Consider the following 23,759-nt stretch of genomic DNA (forward strand, 5'->3'; position numbering starts at 1 on the left):
AGTAGATACAGATAAAATACAGAACTCCTAACATGTGTTAGATTTTATTTAGACAGGACTTCATGATATTAAGGTACTTAGGGTGATTTGTTATTTAATCCATAAAACCATTATTAATTTTTAAATTATTGATATATAAAAAACAATAAATTATTTAAACCTGATTCTAGTTTCCTTATAATTTTTTACGCTTGCTTTTGTACCACTAATATTTCTTATTGACCTCTAGGCATTACTTTCAAGAACTGTGAAACTCTACTCATCTCAGCAAAGATTAATTTAAAAGGTATCAGACCATAGGAATAGGGGATTCTTTTCTCTTCATCAAATATAAATGTATAAACACTTTATTTCATTTTTAACTTACTGTTTGAACTGCCTCTCGAAGTCTTCGTCCAGACATGGTCCTGAGCCAAGAAAACAGAATTATCTAATTGTTTTTCTACTCAGAATGTAGGCAAAGAATACAGACAAACTCGTAGTGCGAGACAAATATGATCCTGGCACATAACACAATATGGTAAAGTATGTCGGAGCTCTATGGCAATGCAAAGCCAAAGTTGAGCTTTTTGTCCCTAACTGTCCTATCTTGAAAATAAATCCTAAACTGAAAAAAAGACAACTTGTAGGAGGCAAAGAAAATCAATGAATATCACTGGCAAAGACTACAATCATTCTCCATTCATTGACTCAGCAAAAATATACTGTTCGTGTTCTATGTTAGTAAAAACTGGGGCAAGTAGAGAATGCATTGTCCCTGCCTAGGAAGAATTTATCATTTTGTTCCTTCACTGAATCCTTCAATAAAACACAGCACCTACTACGAAGAGGCCCACTTCTAAATGCTAAGGATTCTTGCATTCCAGGAGGAAGCTTGCATTCCAGGGAGCGAAGCTGGTCAACAAGCAAAAAAAAGAAGTGAGATGACAGTTGGTGCTACGGGGAATATAATGCAGGGTAAGGATGACAAGCGATGGTGGTAGTTCTTGTGATGATGAGGCTGAGGCTAATGCTGTGGGAATGTGGCAGCAGTGGTGGTGATGGTGAGGACAGTGTCATATAGTGTCAGCACAATGGGCATCTCCGTCAGAGATCTGAGCAGAGAACTGAAGGAATAAAAGAGTCGGCCATGGGGATTAAGAGGAGGGTAAGTGTTTCAGGCAGAAGGAATCGCAAGTTCATAAGCCCTTAAACAGGAGAATGCTTGAAGCAATGCATTGCACTGAAGCAATGCAGTGAAACCAGGGTGGCTGAAGCAGGGGTGAGTAAGGGGGAGAGGGGTATGAAAGATCAGATCAGAGAGGTTGCAGAGGGAAAAATCTCATAGGGCCCTTGTAGGATGTTGTAAGGGTTTAAGAATTTACCTGGAGTAAGATGGGAAGCCATTGGAGAGATTTGAGCCCTGACTTGATTTAACTTAAGTTTTAAAGGGATTTCCCTGACTGTAACGTTGAGAAAAGGTTACAGAGGAGTAAGGGAGAAAGCAAGCAGGTGAGACAGGAGGTTATGGCAGTAATCTAGGGGACAGCTAATGGTGGCTTAGACCAGGGAGGGAGTGATAGAAAGTGTTGGGTGGAATGTGCAGAATTGAAAGTGGGGGAAATTGAAAAGAGAGCTAATTCAGGGATGACTCCAAGATTTAGGGCCTGAGCAACTGGAAAGATCTAAAATTGCCACTTACTAAGATAGGGAAGCCTGCATAAGGAGCAGATTTCAAACCATCTTTCTTGCTTCTAATACTTGAACTGTTTCAAGTATCTGTATTTTGATACTTTTTCACATCTTTCTACTGACATAATAATGTGCAACATCATTTACATTTGGAATAAGTTTTTCAAATGTTTATGTTTGCTACCATTTACTCACTAGAAATACACATCAAAAGATTGACTCTTCAGAGGCCCCCCAAGAGAGGGTTGGAATATTTGTCACTTTTGCCAAATGGCAGAGTGAGATACAAAGGAGTCAGTTCAGAATTATTGCCCACGAGAAGAAGTGATTCCAACAGAAACACATACACAATGATTACATTTTCAACTACAAAGTTAACAAAGAAGGACTTACGTAAACTCCCCAGGGATGGCAGTTATGGCCAAGGACCCAATGGTGATAATCTGAACATCAACAATATCTGGGTGCCAGGGATGAGGTTTTGTCAACTAAGAACCCAAAACATGAAAACTGTGTTAGGAATACTGTTCTTTCTATGGCCAAGAGACAGATGTTGCTCACAGACATTCTTTTATTAAAGGATTTACAATGTTCCCAGCTGTTCTTGGTGATTCATCCTACTACCACAGATTTTCTATCTAATGAATGAGGTAATATGAAATATCCTATCTTGGTCATGACATATGGATCTCAGATGGCAATGCCCCATTACACTGGACTTCCTTTCTCATCAGTGAAGTTTTTGGTGGATCTGGCATCATAGAATGACCATGTGTAACAGGTAACCAAGGGTTCTCTTGGAGCACTGTGGTGACTATCCTTAGAAGATGGATAAGTAATTCTACATTTGAAACAGCTTAATTTAATGATTTCTCTTTTTACTCTCATAACACTTTAAATTTGCAGGTACCAAGTCTTGCCTTACTTTCCAAGTTTTCTCCAAGACAATCTATCCTTTTCCATAGTCAGATTAGTGTAGAATATTTCCCTCTATTCCTTTCCTCTCTTTCTTCTTCCTGAAGAATTTTAATTGAATATTAGGGGGAAAAACTCTATTCAAAAATGTTTTCTACATCAATAATTTATATTATAAACACTACACAATCTTTTGACATTTAGAATGTGAAAATCCATGGTCCAAAGGAGTATTAAAATGAGTTTTGCTTTAGTTAATCATGTTGTCTGAGTTGAGAGAAAACTGAGACATGAACATGTCCCTTTTTATATGACCTGAGGATGCTTTTCTCTGCAGAGAATTGTAAGTGAACTCCTGTCCTGGAGTCAACATAAATGAAGCTGAATAAGATAGATGTTGATTGAATTCTTCCTTTTCCACTGTTTTCGTTGTTCCAGTTATTTACTATATATTCTAAGTCACAATATTTAATAATAATTAATAATCAACCCCTTATTCCTTAGAGTTAGATTCTTAACATACATATTTTTAATATTAAAAATTTGATGTGGGAATATGTGAATAAGAACTCCCATGTCAACAAAAATCTATCATTTGTCTCTGACAATTCATAAGTTTTAAAATAACAATATACTAATTTTACCATGATAGTCAAAATGCATTACCTCTCCAGTGTGAAGAAGGATTGGCTTTGGCTTATGGCACTCTTTGATTTCTTCAGAGGGTTTGCCCAGGATTTGATCCCGAAGAGTGTCCCAAAATGGATCCCCTACTGTTGTCCCTATTTAGGAATGTTAGGATTAATTTGAATTCCAACCCTCTGAAAAATGCCATCACTTTGACAAATGTGCAACAAGGCCTTTATTGCAAAAGTTTTATTAAGATTGTTGCTCAATAATTCCAAACAGTCTGAATAATAAAAGAGGCAAAATTTCCTGTTCATCCTAAAATAAGAGTAATTATTTCATTAGATCCCCATTGTGGCTGATAGAATAAAAGATCATATTTTGTTCAACATCCTTAAAGTTTTGTTTCCATTGCTCTTCCTCATCCATGTTGCAAATAAAAATAATACAATATAACTAACTATAGATCTATGAACGAAATCACTTTTTTCCCATTTTAAAAACTAAAAACTACACCTCCAACTTGAAGTACTGATTGGCTTGCTGTCCACAGAAAAAGCCTCTCCTAACTCCCCACCTAATTATTTACACAAAATCACCCCTAAATGCCACAATCTGGGGAAAAGTCATGTTAACTCTGAAACCTATGAACTTAGAATCTATAATCCATTAGGGAACTATAACAATTATAAACATACATGGACCTAACAACAGAACACCAAATACATGAACCAAAACTGACAGAGATGGAGGGAGAAAGAGACACTCAACAGTAATAGTTGGAGCATGAGTGACCCATTTGCAGTAACAGATGGGACAACTAGGCAGAAGATCAGCAATAGAAAACGTGAGCAACACTAGAAGTCAAGTGGATGTAACAGGTACCTGCACGTACCTCCCTCCGTGCAACAGGAACATGACAGACACTCTTCTCAAGAGTGCACAAACACTGTCTGGGAGAGACTGTATGCTGGCCATGAAATAAACACACACACAAAGTGTGTTTTCCAACCACAATGTAATGAAATTAGGAATAAATAACAGAAGAAAATTTGGGAAACCCACAAATATGTGGAAATTAAGCAAGGTCAAGGAAGAAATTAAAAGAAAATATGAAAATGCTTTTGGATAAATGCAAATGAAGACACTGCATATCAAAACTTATGGGACGCAGCGAAAGAAGTGCTTAGAGGGAAAATTATAGCTTTAATGCCCATATTAAGAAAAAAGAGGATAGTGACATAGCAAGAAGGGAAAGTAGAAAATATCAGCCCTTGTCACCCCACAGAAAACCACAATTAGCTAGTCGCAAATGAAAACAGTCCCAGGGAGGCTCAAGAGTCCTGTTAAGAACCTACGGAGTGAAACATGGACTAATCACACAGAAAGGACCACTGGAAGGATTAACTTAGCTGAAACAGAGAGGAACAAAGAAGTGCAGAGGCTCTCAGTATCAGCTGTATGGCAGGTGCCATCAGTGCCCACTGGTCTGCTCCATGGAGGACCCCAGCATCCCCTGTCACTCAACAGCCCCCATGGCAGACTTCCTGTGGTTTTCACAGCAGAGGACCCTGTAGTCTTCACTGGCACAGACCTCAGCAGCCTGCTCCACAGAGGACACCAGCAACTTTTGTGACTGAGGTCACCAATGGCCATTACCACCATCACCACCACCATGGACTGCTGCCCCCAGGGGACGTGCTGCTGTGCTCCTCACCCATACGAAGCTGCTAGTACATCACCCTGGGACCAGGTTTGTCAGCCCCCACCCCCAAGTGTGCCCCTGACCGCAGAGCTCCATCTGCTCCATCCACACCCATGTTTCAGAACCCAGTGTCATGGTAGCGCCATGTGTGCCTGTGCTCCATCAGGACCGCAGAGCCACTGTCCTCTGCAAGCACATGTGCTCCAATCCCCAGCTCCATGGCTGCTCCGCATGTACCCACAACTCAGGCACAGAGCCACTACTACTACTAGAGAGCCAGTGCCCTGGACCCTGGAGCTGCCCATGCTCTATGAGCACCTCTGCTCCAGATCTCAGATCTGTCACTGATCCATGGGTATTCGTGCATCAGCCATCAGTGCCACCACTACTGTGAGGGCACCCGCGAGCCAAACTTAGCCTCAAGAGAGATCTCCTCGGCCATGATATGCCCCAGCGGGGAAAGAGGTCAGGAGGATTTCAGCAGCAGCCATGGGATCCCAAGAGCACTGATGGCAGCTGCAGACACCCACAGCCACGCGATCTTCACCAGTGCTGACCTAAGCTGAAAAGAACGCCACTGACCCTGCCCTGGATCTGGAACTGCCACAGCACACCCATCCAATGTCCCTGCACACACCATGAGTAAAGGCCTTGCCCCACCAACAACCAGTCTGCAAAGTGACTGCTCTATCAAACACACAGACAAAATTCAAGGCTTCCTAAGAAACAACAGAAATCAAGGAAACATGACACCACCAATGGAACACAGTAATTATTCAACAATGGATCCCAAAGAAATGGAAATCTATGCCTTGTCATCAAATAATTTGAAATAATTTTTTAAAGATTTTATTTATTTATTTGAGAGCAAGAGAGAGAGTCTGCACATGAGCAGGGGAGAGGGTCAGTGGGCAAGGGAGAGGAAGACTCCCCACTAAGCCAGGAGCCCAACAGGGGGCTCAATCCCGGGACACTGAGATCATGATCTAAGCCAAAGGCAGATGCTTAACTGACTGAGCCACCCAGGTGCCCCTCAAAATAATTTTTTTAAGAAAGCTCAGCAACTACAAGAGAACACAGTTAGACAAAATCAGGAAAATAATATATGAACAAAATGAGAAATTCAACAGAAAGACATTTTAAAAAATAGAAATTCTGAGGCTGAAGAATACAGTGAATGAAATGACAACACAGTAGAGTGTACCAACAGCCAATCTGATCAAGCAGAAGAAATAATTTGTCAATTCAAAGACAAATCATTTGAAATTATCCAATCAGTGGAGGAAAATAGAAATAAATAAGAGTGAAGAAAGCCTACATGAATTATGGAACAGAAAATCCTAAAGGGAGTTCCTCAAACTAAAATACAAGGATACTATTAGTATATAAAAGATATGAAAGTATAAAACTCACTGGAAAAGGGAACTCGATAATTGAATTAAGAATACTCTATGTATTCTAATATTATAATGGCAGTATATAAATCACTGAACTCTAGTATGAAGGTTAAAAGACAAAAGTATTAAAAATAACTAATGCTACAATAATGTTAATGGGTACACAATATAAAAAATGCAAATTATGACATCAAAAAACATAAGATATGGGAAGAAGAGATAAAAGGAGAGTTTTTGTATGCAATCAAAGTTAAATTCTCAGCTTAAAATGGACTGTCATAACTATAGGATGTTTTATGGACTCCTCATGGTAACCAAAAAACAAATACCTATAGTAGATATACAAAACATCAAAGAATCAAAGCATACTACTACTGAAAATCATCAAATCATAAAGGAAGCCAGCAAGAGAGGAAGAAAGGAAAAAGAGAACTACAAAACAGCCAGAAAACAATTAATAAGATGGCATCAGTAAGTACTAACCTTTAAATAATTACTCTAAATGGAAATGGATTAAATTCTCCATACAAAAGGTATAGAGTGATCGAATGGGGGAAAGAAAGATCCAACCACATGCAGCCTACAAGAGGTCACTTCACTTTAAAAATACACATAAGTTGAAAGTGAAGGGTTGGATAAATATATTCCATACAAATGGAAACCAAAGGTGAGCAGAAGCATACTTATGTCCTACTAAAAAGACTTTAAATAAAAAATGGTAATGAGACAAAGAAAGTCATTATATAATGATAAAGGGGTCAATTCATCAAGATGATATGACAATTGTAAATATTTATGCACTTGATATTGGAGCACCTAAATATATAAAACAAAGATTAAACAGATATGAAGGGAGAAATGAACAATACAATTATAGTAGGGATATTTTTACCCCACTTTTAATAATAGATCATCCTGACAGAAAATCAACAATGAAACATTGGACTTGAACCATACCTTAGACAAAATGAACCCAACAGACACATATAGAACATTTCATCCAACAGCAGCAGAATACATATTCCTCTCAAGTGCATACAACACTCTCCAGGAGAGATGGTGTGTTAGGTAACAAAACAAGCCTTAGCAAATTTAGAAGACTGAAATCATACCAGGTATTTTTTCTGATGAAACTAGAAATCAATAATAGGAAGACAATTAGAAAACTCACGAATATGTGGAGATTAAACAACACATACTGAACAACTAATGGGTCAAAGAAGAAATCAAAAGGGAAATAATGAAGATTTCAAAACAAATAAAATTAGAAACACAGCATACCTGAACTTATGGGGTCCAGCAACAGAAGTTCTGAGAGGACAATTTATGATAAACCCTTACATTAAGAAACACAGAGGGGCACCTGGGGGGCGCAGTCAGTTAAATGCCCAAGCTCTTGGATTCAGCTCAAGTTGTGATCTCAGGCTCATGAGGTTGAGCCCTGCATCAGGTTCCATGCTCAGTGAGGAGTCTGCTTGAGATTCTTTCTCTTCCTCTCCCTCTTCTCCTCCCCCCATGCTTGACTCTCTCTCTTTCTCTTTCTCTAAAATAAACAAATACATCTTTTTAAAAAAAGAAAAGAAAAAAGAAAGCAAATAAAAAACTGAACTTTACACCTCAAGGAACTAGAAAAAGAAAAACAAACCCAAAGTTAACAGAAGGAAATAACAAAGAGCAGAGCAGAAACAAAACAGAGATCAGAAAAAAAATAGAGAAGAAAGGGAAGAAGAAAGGGGAGGTGAACAGAAGGGGGAATGAACCACGAGAGACTATGGACTCTGGGAAACAAACTGAGGGCTTTGGCGGGTGGGGGGAATGGGATAGGCTGGTGATGGGTATTAAGGAGGGCACGTATTGCATGGTGCACTGGGTGTTATATGCAAGTAATGAATCATGGAACTTTACATCAAAAACTAGGGATGTACTGTATGGTGACTAACATAATATAATAAAAAAATTATTAAATAAATAAATAGCAGTTTTGCAAAAAAAAACAATAGAAAAGATTAATAAAACTAAGAGCTGGGGTTTTTTTTAAGATAAATAAAATTGACAAACCTTTGGTTAGACTAAGGAAAAAAGAAAGAAGACTCAAAGAAAATCAGAAATGAAAGACAAGATGTTACAGCTGTTACCACAGAAATACAGTGCACCATAAGAGACAACCATGAGCAATTTTACATCACCAAATTGGAAAACCTAGAAGAAATGGATGAATTCTTAGAAACATACAAACTACCAAGACTAAATCATGAAGAAATAAAAAATTTGAGCAGACTAAAGAGAAAGGAGATTGAACCGGTAATCAAAAGCCTCCGAACAAAGAAAACCCCAGCGCCAGATGGTTTTACTGGTGAATTCAACCAAACATTTAAATAAGAATTAGTGCCAATCCTTCTCAAACTCCTTCCAAAATTGAATAGGAGGATGATCCAGCAATTGCACTACTGGGTATTTACCCCAAAGATACAGACATAGTGAAGAGAAGGGCCATATGCACCCCAATGTTCATAGCAGCATTGTCCACAATAGCTAAATCATGGAAGAAGCCGAGATGCCCTTCAACAGATGACTGGATTAAGAAGCTGTGGTCCATATATACAATGGAATATTACTCAGTCATCAGAAAGAATGATTACATAACATTTGCAGCAACATGGACGGGACTGGAGGAGATTATGCTAAGTGAAATAAGTCAAGCAAAGAAAGACAATTATCATATGGTTTCACTCATTTATGGAACATAAGAAATAGGAAGATTGGTAGGGGAAGGAAGGGAAGAATGAAGGGGGTAAACAGAAGGGAGAATGAACCATGTGAGACTGTGGACTCTGGGAAACAAACTGAGGGCTTCAGAGGGGAAGGAGGTGGGGGATTGGGATAGGCCGGTGATGGGTATTAAGGAGGGCACGTATTACATGGTACACTGGGTGTTATATGCGAATAGTGAATCATGGAACATTACATCAAAAACTAAGGATATACTGTATGGTAACTAACATAACATAATAAAAAATTATTATAAAAAAATTGAATAGGAGGGACTATTCCACAACTGGTTTTGCAAGGCCACCATCACCCTGATACCAAAGCCAGATAAAGACACCACAAATGCACTGGGTGTTATACGCAACTAATGAAGCATCAAACTTTTACATCGGAATCTGGGGATGTACTGTATGGTGATTAACATAATATAATAAAATAAAATTTAAAAAAAAAGACACCACAAAAAAAAAATAAAAGGAAGTTATCCCTGATGAATATAGAAGCAAAAATCCTAAACAAAATACTAGCAAACTGGGGCGCCTGGGTGGCTCAGTCATGATCTCAAGGTCCTGGGACTGAGCCCTGCATCGGGCTCCCTGCTCAGAAAGGAGTCTGCTTCTCCCTCTCCTTCTGCTGCTCCCCCTGCTTGTGCTCTCTCTGTGTCAAATAAATAAATTTTAAAAATCTTAAAAGATATACTAGCAAACTGAATTTAACAACAGATAAAAAGGATCATACACCATGATCAAGTGAGAGTTATTCCTGAATGGTTCAAAATATGCAAATAAATAAATATGACACACCCTATTAATAGAATGAAAGATAAAAATCATATGATCAACTCTGTAGATGCAGAAAAAGCATTGAACATCCTTTCATGATAAAAACTCAACATATTGGGTACAGAAGGAATGTACGTCATATAATAAAGGTCATATATGACAAATCCACACTCAACAGTGAGAGGTTGAAAGTTTTCCCACTCAGATTAGGAGCAAGACAAGAGTGCCCACTCTCATCACTCCTATTCAATGTAATATGCAACTTATCTTCTGCTTAGAATTTAAAAACTAACATTCTCTGTTCAGCCATTAATGTTGGGATCCATGTTTAGTTTTACGAGTTTTTCCCTGTTTTTAGTTTTGCTTTGGGTTTTCGGCTCATGAATTTTGTTTGTCAGTAAGAAATATAAGAGTAGATGTTAATAAATTCCAGTTCTATAATGTCAAGAATTTAAAATTTTAAGAATGGATTGGTTAAAAATGCTTCATATTTGAAAAAGCTGGACTTGAATACCTTAAACTCTTCATGCTTTCTCCTCCTCCCCCTTTTAGTATAAGGTGTTTGTAGGGTGAAGAGTGGGACTGTCTCAAACCTTTTCCACCTTATTGGTAAGATTCTGTTCCCTACGAAGGAATACAGCAAGCTGGGCATGTTTGCAGACACTGGGGGGCCTACCCAAGAGTAACATCTCACCAGCCATGTTCTAGGGAGAGAGGCCTCTGCCCATTTCTCTAGTAGAAAACATAACAGTTTCTCTCAGAAGAAAACAGTACCCCTATTCAGTAGGACTTCTGATAAATGGTAGTGTGTCTTCCTGTCTAACCAGTCACCCCTCAACCCCAATTTCAAAAAAAATCACAGCCAGAGCAATTAGGCAAGAAAAAGAAATAAAAGGTATTGAAATTGGAAAGGAACGCTAAAATTATCAGATGGAGAAAGACAAATACTGGAGGTTCTCACTTCTATGTGGAATCTGTAAAAGCCAAAATCATAGAAGTGAGAGTAAAATGAGGGTTGTCAGGGGCTGGAGTGTGGGGAAGATGGGACTGGTACCTGGGTCAAAGGGTTTAGCCACAGAAGGAATAAAGTACTGATAAATGGGACGACACAGATGAACCTTGAAAACATGATGTTAAGTGAAAGAAACCCACAAAAAATGCCACATATTTTATGATTCCGTTTACGTGAAACATCCCGAATAGGAAAATACAGAGACAGAACGATCCGGGTTTGCTTAGGTTGGAGGGAGATGAGGGACGGGCGTTGTGATAGCTAGAGAGTACAGGGTTGCTTCTTGATGTATTGCAAATGCTCTAAAATTGACTATGGGCATGTTATACACATCGGCAAATACACGAAAAACCACTTTAAATGGGTACATCATATGGTATGTGAATTATATCTCAATAAAGCTGTTAAAAATTATTGTTCTAGGAAATTAGACCACCCTGGATGAGATATTACCAGGAAAGATGGGCCAAATGTCTCAAACTGCAACTGTATTCGTTAATTTGTCAATGAATGGTTCCAAAATACATATGTACAAAAAGCAGGAATAAAAGAAGCCAAAATGTTTCCTACAGGTGAGACTCATCCATTTTTCCACTTCCCCTACTTTACAGTGCATGTTATTATAGAGATGATCAAGACGAAAGTACGAAGCCTACAATCGCCAGTTACGAATGTGTGGCAACGCACACAGGAAGAGGACTTGGCAGCCCATGTTCGGGCTCCTGAAGGCCTCTGCCCTGAGGACTTTAGGCTTCAGTAAAGGAACCAGAGAAAGAGGCATTCATTAGCAGATGGCAGAGCCAAGTCCTATTGTTGAAGGTACAATGACAATCCCGCTCTGTCCTCCTCCCAACTCCACCCTAGCCCCGTCCTGTTAAAAACCATCATCTGTAGGCTGAAACGCAAACGGAAGTTGTCTCCAATTCTATTCGGATCAGTGGAAGCTAAGTTCCAGAAGATGTGCATCCCTGAGAAATCTGGCTGTCACGGACACACCTGGAAAGCACACCCACCCCCGCGTCTGAAGATAATAGTAAAAAATCATGAAGGTACGGAGACCACTAAACCCTCCAGAACCCGGAACCACAGATATCATCAGATGGCACCTCACCCTGCGTGAAATTGAGGCCCCCAAATCCATCGATTGTCCCAGCCGCAAAACTGTAGCCCAGGGCTGGTTTACATGTTTTTGCCTAAAGGGGAGAGTTTTAAAACAACATAAAAATACAAAGTAAACAAAAGCAAGAAACAGAAGTTAAACTTCAAGTAAGTCATGAGATCAGCCCAGTGTGGCTCAGTGATTCTTACTGTGTGTGTGGAGTTGAGCTGGACGGTGACATCTGTCATATTCACCCACTGATGAGCTGCAGCCAGTGGTCCAGTGACCTCCTGGGAGGCGGAGGCATACAGTTCCTAGAAAACCCACACACGCTTACTGTTAGAAGCCAAAGAGTTCAAATGAATCGTACCGATTGTGCCCCATAAGTACCAACTTGGAAAAGCACCTGTCCGCCATGTTTTGCTTTGCTGGCTACTTAGAAATGGCCACTACCCACGTGGCACACTCTGCCAACCCCAGTTGCTTCCCAGATGTATGGAGGCCCTGAGACCTTGACCTGTGTCCATTCCCCCCACAAACAGGACATTCTGATGAAACAGGCTGTGGCACAAAAGGCCTCACTTGAAAAACAGTCAAGAAAATTTAAGGTGAGGAGGACGCGGGCCCAGTGACTGTCTTTGCCAGAACCAGAGCACAACCTCAGGGAGTCTCCCTCAGAAGCTGGGGGTCCTCTGACAGGGCTGGCACCAGAAGGTGGCTGGAAAGACTTCCCACTCCCCCACCATCCACCCTTGGAAGTTCTTTTGCGGTTTTCTCCTGTAGGGTGAATTGATGCTTTTTCCATCTCGTGGGAAATGTGAGTCAGCATGTTTGGAAACATTGGTTTGTATTGATCTGTACCGCACGCGGTGGGTCAATCCTACGTCAGCGGATGCCCCTTTGCCTGACACCTGACTGTCCCCCCAACCCCAATGCAACAGCCACATGGGGGCTTTCGGGGTGAGCTGTCAGTAACACCAGCTGCCTCCCCGGTAAGTGGTGAACTTGTGCCTTATTGAAGAGAATCCAGAAGGTGGGACAAATCCCTATGACTCCCAGGCCCAGAACAGTAAGAAAACCTCTGACACCAAACCGTGTCACGGGTGCACACCCTACATAGAATCTGTTCATCTGGAACCATCCACTGATAATACCACCGTAATTAAAAGGAAACTGCAGCAATTAGGCCAGCTGGTACCTCACGTTTTTAAAGGTGCTTTTGTTCTTCCTTAATTGCTCCTGAAACATTTCAGAACCCTTGGAGCAAAATATTTACTGAAACACATGCACGGGCGCGTGCACACACACACACACACACACAACAAAGGTATGAGTTAGCCTCGCAAAGAAAGAGATCGAACTATGGGAGAGATCTCGGCTTGAGGTCATCCTCTGTCTTTTCAATCAGAAATGTGTCTCCAGCGGAGTGGACACAAAATACAGGGGCAAAATGGAAGACGCAATTTAGCAGAGGGAGAAGCAGAGAGCAGCTCATCATATTCTCACGGAAGAGCAGATTTGCTCCTCATCAAAAAATGTCTTAAGAAAGAAAGAGAAGAAAATATAAGGTGGACAACTGGGGCATATTGAAGACTAGGAACTAATTTGACTCCAAATTGCAGGCGTGGGGAGCCATGCTGCCCAGTTTGGCCTCCTCACTGAGGACGGGAAGAACAGTCAGGCGACTGGCAGCCAAGGCTGAGAGAAAGGCCACGATCAGTGTGGGCGTGCCTGACGCCATGTTGGCTGAAATGCTTCCACTATCCATCACCAGAAGCAAGCACTCAGGCTGGAACAGAGCGTTGGCCTGCCTCCTTGGTTTTCGAAGGACTTCCTAGAAGAAGACAGCCGAGCAGTCCGACGGCCCTTCCCGTGTGCTGCTGGCAGTGGCCTTCCTCGTGGGCCAGCACCAGCTGACTCCACGGCCCCCACAGACTCTTGCAGCCTCTTACCATTTCTGACTTCCCCACGAACCCTGTCGGGGGATTTTAAAGAACCACGTTAAGTGAAGTTGAAAGAAGTGGGGCCCGCGGCTGACCTTTGCCCTCTGATATAGGATCCGTCCTATAATCTGCGTGCTGTGGAGCATATCCTCTCCGGGTCCCGTAGCAACGCACATGCTGGGCTGTCACACAGGAGACAAGGTAGACTCTCGGTGAAGTAAGCAGTGGTTTTAAGGAACGCAAAATGACAAGGGAAGCTAAGCAAACATACTGTGAAACCCACATTCCAGCATTTCTTGTCAGGTAGTCTCTCAATTCACAGATAATGAAAAGCAAAATCACTCATGGCATTGGAGCAGTAAGGTCTTCAGAAATCACCTACGGCAGCACCTTATTTTTACAGATAAGGAAACTGAGGCTCAGATAGTTTGGACAATTTGTCGGAAATTATACAGGTAGCTAATATCTGAGCTAAGACCTAAACCCAAGTCTCCCACATTGGCTACATAGCTTCCTACATGTCTGTTCTTGCCTATGGCTCACGATTATCTTAAATTGAAACTCAGTTCAAATTACGTTGGAACAACTAAGAGATCTTCTGGGAAAAATCAGCACAAAAATCTGGCTCTATACTTCACTTCTTATACCAGAAAATTTTGAAATTGACCAGATGCTTAAATATTATAATTGAAAATTTAAAAGTTTTAAAAGAAAATATGGATGAACACCTTCTTAATATCTTTCGATTCATCCATATTGAGTTGGGTGTTCTCTTATTTGCAGTCAAAAGCATCCTATATGTGTATAAAAATGATCACATTGTATACCTTAAAATTATACAATGTTGTATGTCAATTACATCTCAATAGAGCTGGGAGGAAAAAAGAAAAAATATCCCAATGGATACACAATGGAATACAGATGAAATTGGTTAATTTGCAAAAAAGAAGTGCAAATGGCCATTCAACATTAAAATATATTCAATCTCATGAAAAATTAAATATAAATTTAGACTACAAAGAGAGAGCTCTTTGCATGTTGTATTGGCAAAGACTGAAAGGTTGATAAACCGGGTGTCACTGAGGTTTTGGGGAAACTGTCACTCACGCTCTACAGGGGTAATGGGAATGGCAGGCACCCCATGGTAGTGGCACTTTCTCTTTGACAGCAAATTCACTTTTCAGAATTTGTTCTAGGGGCAGCTGGGTGGGGTGGCTCATTCAGTTAAACACCCAGCTCTTGGTTTCAGCTCAGATCATGACCTTAGGGTAGTGGAATCAAGCCCAAGGTTGGGCTTCACACTCAAAGGGAGTCTGCTTGAGAGTCTCTCTCTCTCTCCCTCTGCCCCTTCCAAATAAATAAATAAATCTTTTTAAAAGTTTAAAAAAAAAGATGTCCTAAAGTGAAACTTTAACACGCATGAAAATATGTATGACACACATAGTGACCAGAGTGTGTTTATATGACAGAAGGAAAAAAGAAGGGAGAGAGGGTGTGAAGGAAGACAGGAAGGAGGGAAAGAAAGTTCTCATCAGTAGGGGATCGGTGAACTGATTTATACTTAAAATCGAAAACTATGAAGTTAGTTTAAATGATGCTTTCAAGTACATTCACTGGAAATAAGACAGCAGGTTCCAGATCGCATTAGAGTAGGACCTCATTTATGTACAACTGTACATGCAGATAGGTGCCTGGACACAGAAAGTGTTGTCTGCAAGGACGGTCATTAAATCTTTAACAGACTAACTGTGGGGTCATGGGCTGCTCATTTACCTGTTTTGTTTTCTGAACTTTTCAACATTGTTTGAGTTTTTTAACAAGCATATATCTTTTTTTACATCAAAGCTAGTTTCTAAAGTTAAAAAAATCTGTTTGAAGAAGTGACATTAAAGCAATAGACATGGCAACATTTGCCCATTTCCCTCTTTTGGTTTCTTAAGTGAATCATGATTTTGTTCAGAAAGCCATCTTTTCTTTAACAGTCAATGAGTCCATTCCCAGTTCCAGGTCAGTCTAAGGTGATCATGGCCATTCCCTAGGCCTCGCCAAAGACTGGGCAGAAACCACAGCTTAAGCCCATGAACACATATCATTTCTCCAGCGACTTCTTTGGTCCAGGAATGGGTATGTACCTCTATTGACCCAATCAGACTGAAAAGAACTTTTATTCCATGGTTAGAAGAGAGGTTTTCTCTCGCTCCTACCATATATGGGAGAGAAAAGGATACCCCTTCCTCAGTATTGACTGCCCTCTTGCAAACATGAGGGAAGGCAATCTAACAGATGGAACAGAACAGAGAGAAACAAAATTCTGTTGTGGGAGAGGGTGTGATTTTGTCGTAATTTTTTATGATTACAAAGTATGGTCACGGTAGGAAAAAAACCCACAAAGGTGTATAAATAAATAAGATAAACAGAATAAACACTCCCTATAATAATGCCAAACAGAGAGAACCAGGGTTAACAATTCAGTGTGTTTCACTTTGTCTTTTTACTAGGACCCGTTTATTTTCAAAACTGCAGTCCTCATGGATGTGCAATATTAAATGCCGATTTTCTTAATCAACGTCGTGTGCTATGAACTTTTTCCCACATTAAGTATTCCAGCACAACACACTGATTTGGTGCATAATATTCTATCGCAAATAGATCTCATAATTTATTTAAACATTTCATCTCTAAGTTTTGGAATTTAACAAGTAATCTTTAAATCTAATGTGAATTAATTAATAACGTATGGAAATTTTGCAAAGGAAGGGTAACAAAAGAGACTTTCTATATAAAAATTGTAATATATAATAGAAATGTGTAATTGCTAAGACCATACTACTCATTGTGTGGCAATGACTAGAATAGAAGAAATAGCCCAGAAATGTTTAATAAAAGTAATATCACAGTGACATATTCTATAGACACAAAGAACAGCATCTGCTGCTCATATCAAAGCCAAAAAAACCTAAATGAACATGGCAGGGAAGCAGTTAAATAAACTGATGTTACATACAGCCATTCTTGTTGCTTTTAAAACCTACCACACAGACCTGTATAGAGTCAAAAAGATTTTTAAGATCTATAAGGTGGAAAACTCGAATCTCAGGCCAAAAAAAAATCAATAAATAAGTTACAAAATTTTATTCATGAATACTTAGACGAGTATGTAGGAAGAGGTAGGACAGTTGTAACTCCTAGGGGGAGGGGAGAAAGGGAGAAAATAGGACTCACTTCTTACCGTTGTCTGTATTTTCCATGTCGCGTGAGTTTTTCTCAGCAAGATTGTTTGTGATTTTATTTTATTTTTATTTTTTTGAAGATTTTATTTATTTATTTGGCAGAGACAGAGAGAGAGAGCACAAGCAGGGGGAGCAGCAAGGGGAGAGGCAGAAGCAGGCTCCCTGCCAAACAGTGAGCCCAAAGCAGGGCTCAATCCCAGGACCCGGAGCTCATGACCTGAGCCCAAGGCAGATGCTTAACCGACTGAACCACTCAAGTGCCTGTTTGTGATTTTAAAGAAAAGAAAAAAAAAATGTTGATCTTATATTTTTTAAAAATCCCGTAGACTTAACAATCAGTGAGAAACATCTCAGGCAGGCAGTTTCTGGTACTAACTCATGACGTCAGAAATGCCAAGGCGAAATTTTTCAGATTGTTCAAGTTTAGGGAAGGGTATTGCATCTCTGACATTGACTAACTATCTCACCATTCAAAAAACTTAGCGGTCAGTCAAATGGGAAACTAGAATTTTACCCAATTGGAATTTAGTGGGTGCTTCTGAGAAAAGCAAAAGCTAGCAGTCAGTAGGCATGTGTACACTTGAGGAAAACATAATTATAAGTTAATGGTGGATATTTACACATAAAATGCACATGAGATGCAAAAACAAAGATTTCATGTCACAATTACCTACCCCGCCAATTGGACAAGAGCTATTGGCATTATCACAAGACTCCCCTGTGTTGACGCAATGTGGGCCAAGGATATTGGGGGACACATCTCCCAGGTTTGATGAAGCAAAGGCTGCTACGTACGGCCCCTGCCAAAAGAAACATCCAAGTGCCTTTTATTCTTTTCTTATTTCCCATAATGACTTCCATTAAAAATGCAAACACTCAATCCACTCTGGTGAAGTATTCAAAGTCATTTGCAGACAATAAAAGGAGGAGATATAACATTCTGAGAAAATTTCTGAAAAAAAATTCACATTGCATCTGCATACATATTATCACCCACGATATTCCAATGATCAATAAAGCCGTCTCAAGTAGGAGAGCTTCAAACCTGTGCCACCAACAGAAACGTTCTGACAAGAAACAGCATACAACAACAACAAATTGTAACATGCTGATTCTTCAAGCTATTCTCTGATATTGTATCTGGAGCTCAGAGATTTTCCTTGAAAAATAAACATCCTCCTGGCTTAAAAAGAATATAGTGAATCCAGAACTTCCTGTGGCAAAACTGAACCTAAATGTGGCATCCCCCATCCAGATCTGCTTCCATGTAGCTTTTCTCTTATCCCTTCAACCTCAGGTAACAACACATAACGTTTCTGAATAGTGCAAGACCCTAACTTCAACCCCGCTGACCAACCATTCCACCTTCAATGTCTTCAGTTTTCTTGGGGAGAGAGAGAAACAGGTATCGGAGATCATGTGTCTCTTTTTATACCGAAAAGATAACTTATCTCAAAGTGCCCAGCACCCAGTGATCATAAATGGGAACTTCCTTCCTTTTCCCTAAAACTCAAGCTAAAATGCAAAACAATAGTGTTTTGTCAACAAGGAGCTGGAAGATCGGATGAAATGTTCATGTTTATATCACTACACACCTTTAGACATTGATTCTAGTCAAGGGCCTGAGGCTCCCATTCTCTTCTATTCTTCTGCGTCTGGGACTTGGACACTAGGGTCAAACAGAGCTGGGTACCCCCCTCACCGCTTAGCTACTTGTAGTCAGTAATTTCCACAGAGCTGAGGAGCTTTCTGAAGTACACGGACTGAGTTCCAGCCCCCATCTCTAATTCCAGCCCTCCTTGGGTTTCAAAGTTAAAAAACAAGTCTGGTGCATTAGGGCTGTCTCTGACTTTGGCCTTGGTGAAGAAAAGTAACACAAACTCCTTGAAAGGAAATTTGCCCTCAACAGGGAAATTCGGACCAGTGAAAAAGACCCATCATCTTGTCCTCAGTCAGGCTCTTAACACTATTCAGAAGGTGCTTAATACATTCATAGCTCTGAAAACAAAAGTAAACATCAACACAGCTTATCATATTTCCAAGGTGATCAAAAACTATTCTATATTGCAAAAATCTTGAACTTGTCCTTCCTTATCCAATGAACTGTAACTGTATGAAGCCATCCATATAAGTAGTATTTGACACGGTTAGTCATTTTTTACTTTTCTTTCCCCATCAGGGAGGATGGGGAACTCTTTTTACCCAAGCATGTGAGTATGTGACATCCATGATGACACCTGATGCTGAGGATTTGAATCAGCTATTCTGAGCATTGCATGAATGGTGATACTCCGTGCATTAAGATGATGCTTTTAATGACACAAATTCTCACCTGTCCAGGTAGATAGCCTTTGTTCTTCTCTTGCTCAAAAAGGTAAGAGGCATAGCCCATGTTGTCGCTATTGACGAGATGATTGCTGTTGTTCATGCTGACCGGGTGGATGGCAAACCAGCTATAAAAGAACAAGGAGCCCTCAGTTCATGAAAGAACCAGACAATGGGACCAAAGACAATGACAGGGAGCTGAAGTGTTCTCCAGCAGGAAAAGAAATTCTTTTTAATGAGAGGCATTCCGCATTTAGGTTCTTCCATTGTTGGTGAGCTTAAATGACTAGTAATATACTCCAAAAGTCTAATCACTTACTTAAAATAAAAATACAGCACTCGATTTTTGTAACTGTATCATCATCATCAATGTCAAAGCTTTTAACAAGAGCCAAGACTGGTCAGTGACCAGACCATATAGCTAAGGCATTGTATAGGCACAGACTCTGTCCTTTAAGACAGGTGCACATAGTGAGTATTAAAACCGACCCTATCTCATTCAGCACTTACTGAGAGTTTACTGTGTGCAGAGCATGGAACAAATGGCAGTTTGCACTCAGAATCTTGCAGAAGACAAAAATGTAAACAAATGGCTTTAATACTGTGCAGCAACTGTTATAAAGAAATAGGCGTAAAGTGTTTGGGGACCACAGATGACTAGCAATTAATGCTTATGGGCATTCCAGGGAAAAGGTACAACAGAGTAAGAGCAGAGAGGTGTGAAAGAGCTATTCTACATAATTTGATGTATTCTTGTGCATAGTAATACCTTGTTAACTGTAGAGCTACACAGTTTACAAACTAATTTCACATCTGTTACCTTACTTGAACTTCACAACAACCCTGAGAGTGGTTGTCCCCTTCACTGCAAGGTGTCTCAGAGAAGCAGAATGGCAGCCCACGGGTCATCAAGGACCAAGGCTAAAGTTCGGGTCTCATGACACCTTGTCCCGTGGCCTTCGTAGGATCAAACCTCCACACAGGTGAAAAAGAGACTTACAGAATGGAGGGCTATCATGCAAATTCCCTAGAATGAATGCTCAAGAAAAGAGAGACACTACTTCCAAAAGTTTCAGGCCAATTTAAGATTTGTAAAAAAAAAAAAAATCCTTGTTGATTTAAGTCCTTGCTGAAAGCTTTTTAAACCTTTCAGCTTACCTTCCTACCTAAGTAATAGAGCACACAAAACTAAGCATTTACTTTATGACTAGGGGTGTTTCTAAACTTCAAGGCTGTCATTCAGGATCCAGTCCTCATTGCCCAACAGATGTCTATGTAGGTCAGAGATCACCAGCACAACGCCCACGGGAGCTGGGCAGACCAATACAGATGGGTTAAGCTGGTTGGCGGAATGGGGACTGGCGTGAACTGTGGCTACCTGGAGGGACCTGCGTGGTCTGAAGACATTGGCCTCTACTAGACTGCTTTTGAGAGTCTAAGCCAGTGCTGCCAGATCTTCCATAAGTCCATGTTTTTGTGCAATGTTTATCGATTTAAAAACTCTTAAAGAGGTAAATGGCATGACAGGAAGGAGTGGAAGGGGATGAACAAAATGGGTGCAGGGGAGTGGAAGACACAGGACTCCAGTTAGGGAATCAATCAGTCATGGCTACGAAAGGCGCAGCATAGGGACTCTAGTCAATGGCACTCTAATAGCGCTGTCTGGTGACAGATGGTAGCTACCCGTGTGCTGAGCACAGCATAACCTACAGAAATGTTGCATCACTTCATTGTACACCCAAAATTAGTGTTACACTGTGTGTCCACTATGCTCAAATAAAGACCTTTCAATTAAAAAAAGAGAGAAGTAAGTAGCATGAAATAAAAGGAGGGGAATTGTTACCAATGAAGAGCCTTCAAGCACATAGTCAACACATGTAGTCTGTGGACTGTTCGGATTCTGATTCAGATAAAAGGACTGTAAAAAGACTTCACTGGTACAAACAGGGAAAACTGAACATAGACTGGGTTTTAGATCATATTAAGAAATTATTTTTAATTTTGTTGGTTATGATCATGGCTTGTAGTTATACTTTTTTTACATTTTTACCTGATAGAGATATACGCTGAAATATTTATGAGTGAAATGTTTTGATATCTGGTATTTGCTTTTAAAAGTCTAGCAAAGCAAACAAAAGAAGAGGAGGGATGAAACAGAGTGACAGAGGATTACTGATTACTGAAGCTGGATAAGAACTGCATGGAGATTCATTAGCCTAATCACGCTAAATTGGCATATATTTGAAAATTTCCATAATAGGGTTTTTTTTTCATGTTGACATCTACTTCGAATTTTTCTTTTAAACAGTGTAAGGCCAAATCACGAGTCCATAAGCAAAATTCAGTCCCCAAGGTATTTGCCACCACGTAAATGTACAGAAATTTAGGCTAAAGGTAGTTCTAAGGTCATCTCCCAGCAGTTACTTGCAGAGTTCCTACATTTAAAAAAAAAAAATCCTTACACTAGTTTCTTTTTTGTGTGTATGGTTTGCCTCTCCCTCCTAAAACTCAAGTGCCAGAGAAAATTCTCGTCAACGAGCATTTTCCAGGTGGTTGGGAGTCTGTGTTTTTGCAGTTTTACTCCATCTAGTTTGGAAGGAAAAGGGGGTGGCAGCCATCACAGTTTCCTGGCTCTCCGACCAAAATACTCCTGTCTGAAAGGATTGCACTGAGGTCAGCCGGATTCAGCCAAACCGCAATTCCTCCAGTGCAACCGAAGGAAACCCGTAGAATCATTTTATCGACACTGACTATCATTTAGCACCAATTAGGTGAAGGATTTCATGCACAGGATCTCATTTCATTCTATCAGGAACACTTCAAGTCAGATGCTATCATTGTCCTTATTTTACAGCTAAGGAAATGACCTCTCTGAGTGATGCAGTCATCTGACCAAGGTCACACCTTCTTGTAAGTCAAGAAGCAGGTCTATGAATCCAGGTTTGTCAGACCACAAAGGCCAAGTTCTTCTCTGCCATGGGATACTGGCTTTGTCCCTTCATTTCATTCACTTGCCCCATTCAGTACACATTTCGTTAACTGATTCTGTGCCACTGGAGACGTGAAGACAAACAGGCATCATCTTGCCCTTGAGGAATGCTTCATAGCAGAGGTGACATCTGAGCTGGGTCTTAAAAGATAAGCAGGAACTTGGCAAGGGGATCAATGGAGAAAACTCATTTGTAGCAAAGGCATGAAGATCAGAAGGGGTATAGAGGGCTAGGAGGATGGATGGTCAATCTGGCCACAGCAGAATGGGTAAGGGCAAGGAGACATGGCAGTTGTTCTCGTCATTCAATCAGCATGAATTTATTAGTAGCCCAGCATATGGTGGGCATTGTGTTAAACCCCAGGGAACATAGAGAGGAATCAGGTTTATCCCCTACCATCAAGGAACACTATTTGTAAAGAAAGCAAATGCTAAGAATTTTGGTCTGCTAATTAGACTACAGACTTGAATTTTCACTGATTTCATGTATTCATTTTCACTTACTTAAGGCCTTAGAAAATTAACAGAATTTTTTTCTCTATAAAACTGAAAAAAATAAGCATTCAAAAAAGTTATTTGGAATTTCAGAATAAGAAGATGCTGCATATTTCCTTCTCTGGCCTTTGAAATACGTGTTATTCAAATATCTGGCTTGTCACAGCAACCAAAGTATTATGGCAAGAGATGAATATCTTTAAAGATATGCAGAAAAGTGGTCATTTTAGTTTAAGAAAGCTGCACTCACAATTTATTTTATCTGACCAAAAAAAAAAACAAAAAAGAAAAACAAAAACCAATCCACATTCTTCAAAGCAGAGTTCAAAAGAGAGAAAGAAAGGTTGAGGTGGTTTCAAAAGAAGTTAGAATACGGACACAAAAGGATAAAATATGCCCCTGTTAATAAACACCTCTAAGGGGCACCTGGGTGGCTCAGTCAGTTAAAAGTCTCCCTTCAGCTCAGGTCATGATCTCAGGGTCCCGGGATGGAGCCCCGCATCAGGCTCCCTGCTCAGCTGGGAATCTGCTTCTCCCTCTCCCTGTGACTCTCTCCCCTGGCTCGTGCTCTCTCTCTGTCTCAAATAAATAAAATATTTAATAAAAAATATAAAATAAACACTTCTAAAAATGATTACATCACAGCAAAAGCAGGGCTCTTCAGGGCTTAGCACGATACAATCAAGGTACCAAGGAAGGTCCAGAAATAAGAGATTTTTTTCCCAGTCTGCAGCAAAGTTAGTGAAAATTTCTGAGTCTCTGTTTCCTAAGACTGAACAATAATGAATTTTGACTATGTT

The 23,759-nt window shown here is 40.1% G+C and overlaps 1 protein-coding gene across 2 annotated transcripts in view; it reads right to left on the reverse strand.

The window, feature by feature from the left end:
* The window catches only part of ASAH2 (N-acylsphingosine amidohydrolase 2), an 88,915-nt gene that overhangs the window by 16,890 nt on the left and 48,266 nt on the right, over positions 1 to 23,759 (reverse strand). For both annotated transcript variants that reach the window (XM_034661774.1, XM_019794307.2), the window contains 8 exons: positions 19,483 to 19,603; positions 17,825 to 17,950; positions 14,016 to 14,102; positions 12,187 to 12,291; positions 11,990 to 12,071; positions 3,253 to 3,368; positions 2,065 to 2,159; positions 368 to 407 (listed from right to left, as the gene is read on the reverse strand). In XM_034661774.1, the coding sequence (XP_034517665.1) occupies positions 368 to 407; positions 2,065 to 2,159; positions 3,253 to 3,368; positions 11,990 to 12,071; positions 12,187 to 12,291; positions 14,016 to 14,102; positions 17,825 to 17,950; positions 19,483 to 19,603 (772 nt within the window). The remainder of the gene's footprint in view (positions 1 to 367; positions 408 to 2,064; positions 2,160 to 3,252; positions 3,369 to 11,989; positions 12,072 to 12,186; positions 12,292 to 14,015; positions 14,103 to 17,824; positions 17,951 to 19,482; positions 19,604 to 23,759) is intronic.

Source organism: Ailuropoda melanoleuca, chromosome 6 (genome assembly GCF_002007445.2).
Source record: "Ailuropoda melanoleuca isolate Jingjing chromosome 6, ASM200744v2, whole genome shotgun sequence".
Lineage (NCBI taxonomy): Eukaryota > Metazoa > Chordata > Mammalia > Carnivora > Ursidae > Ailuropoda > Ailuropoda melanoleuca.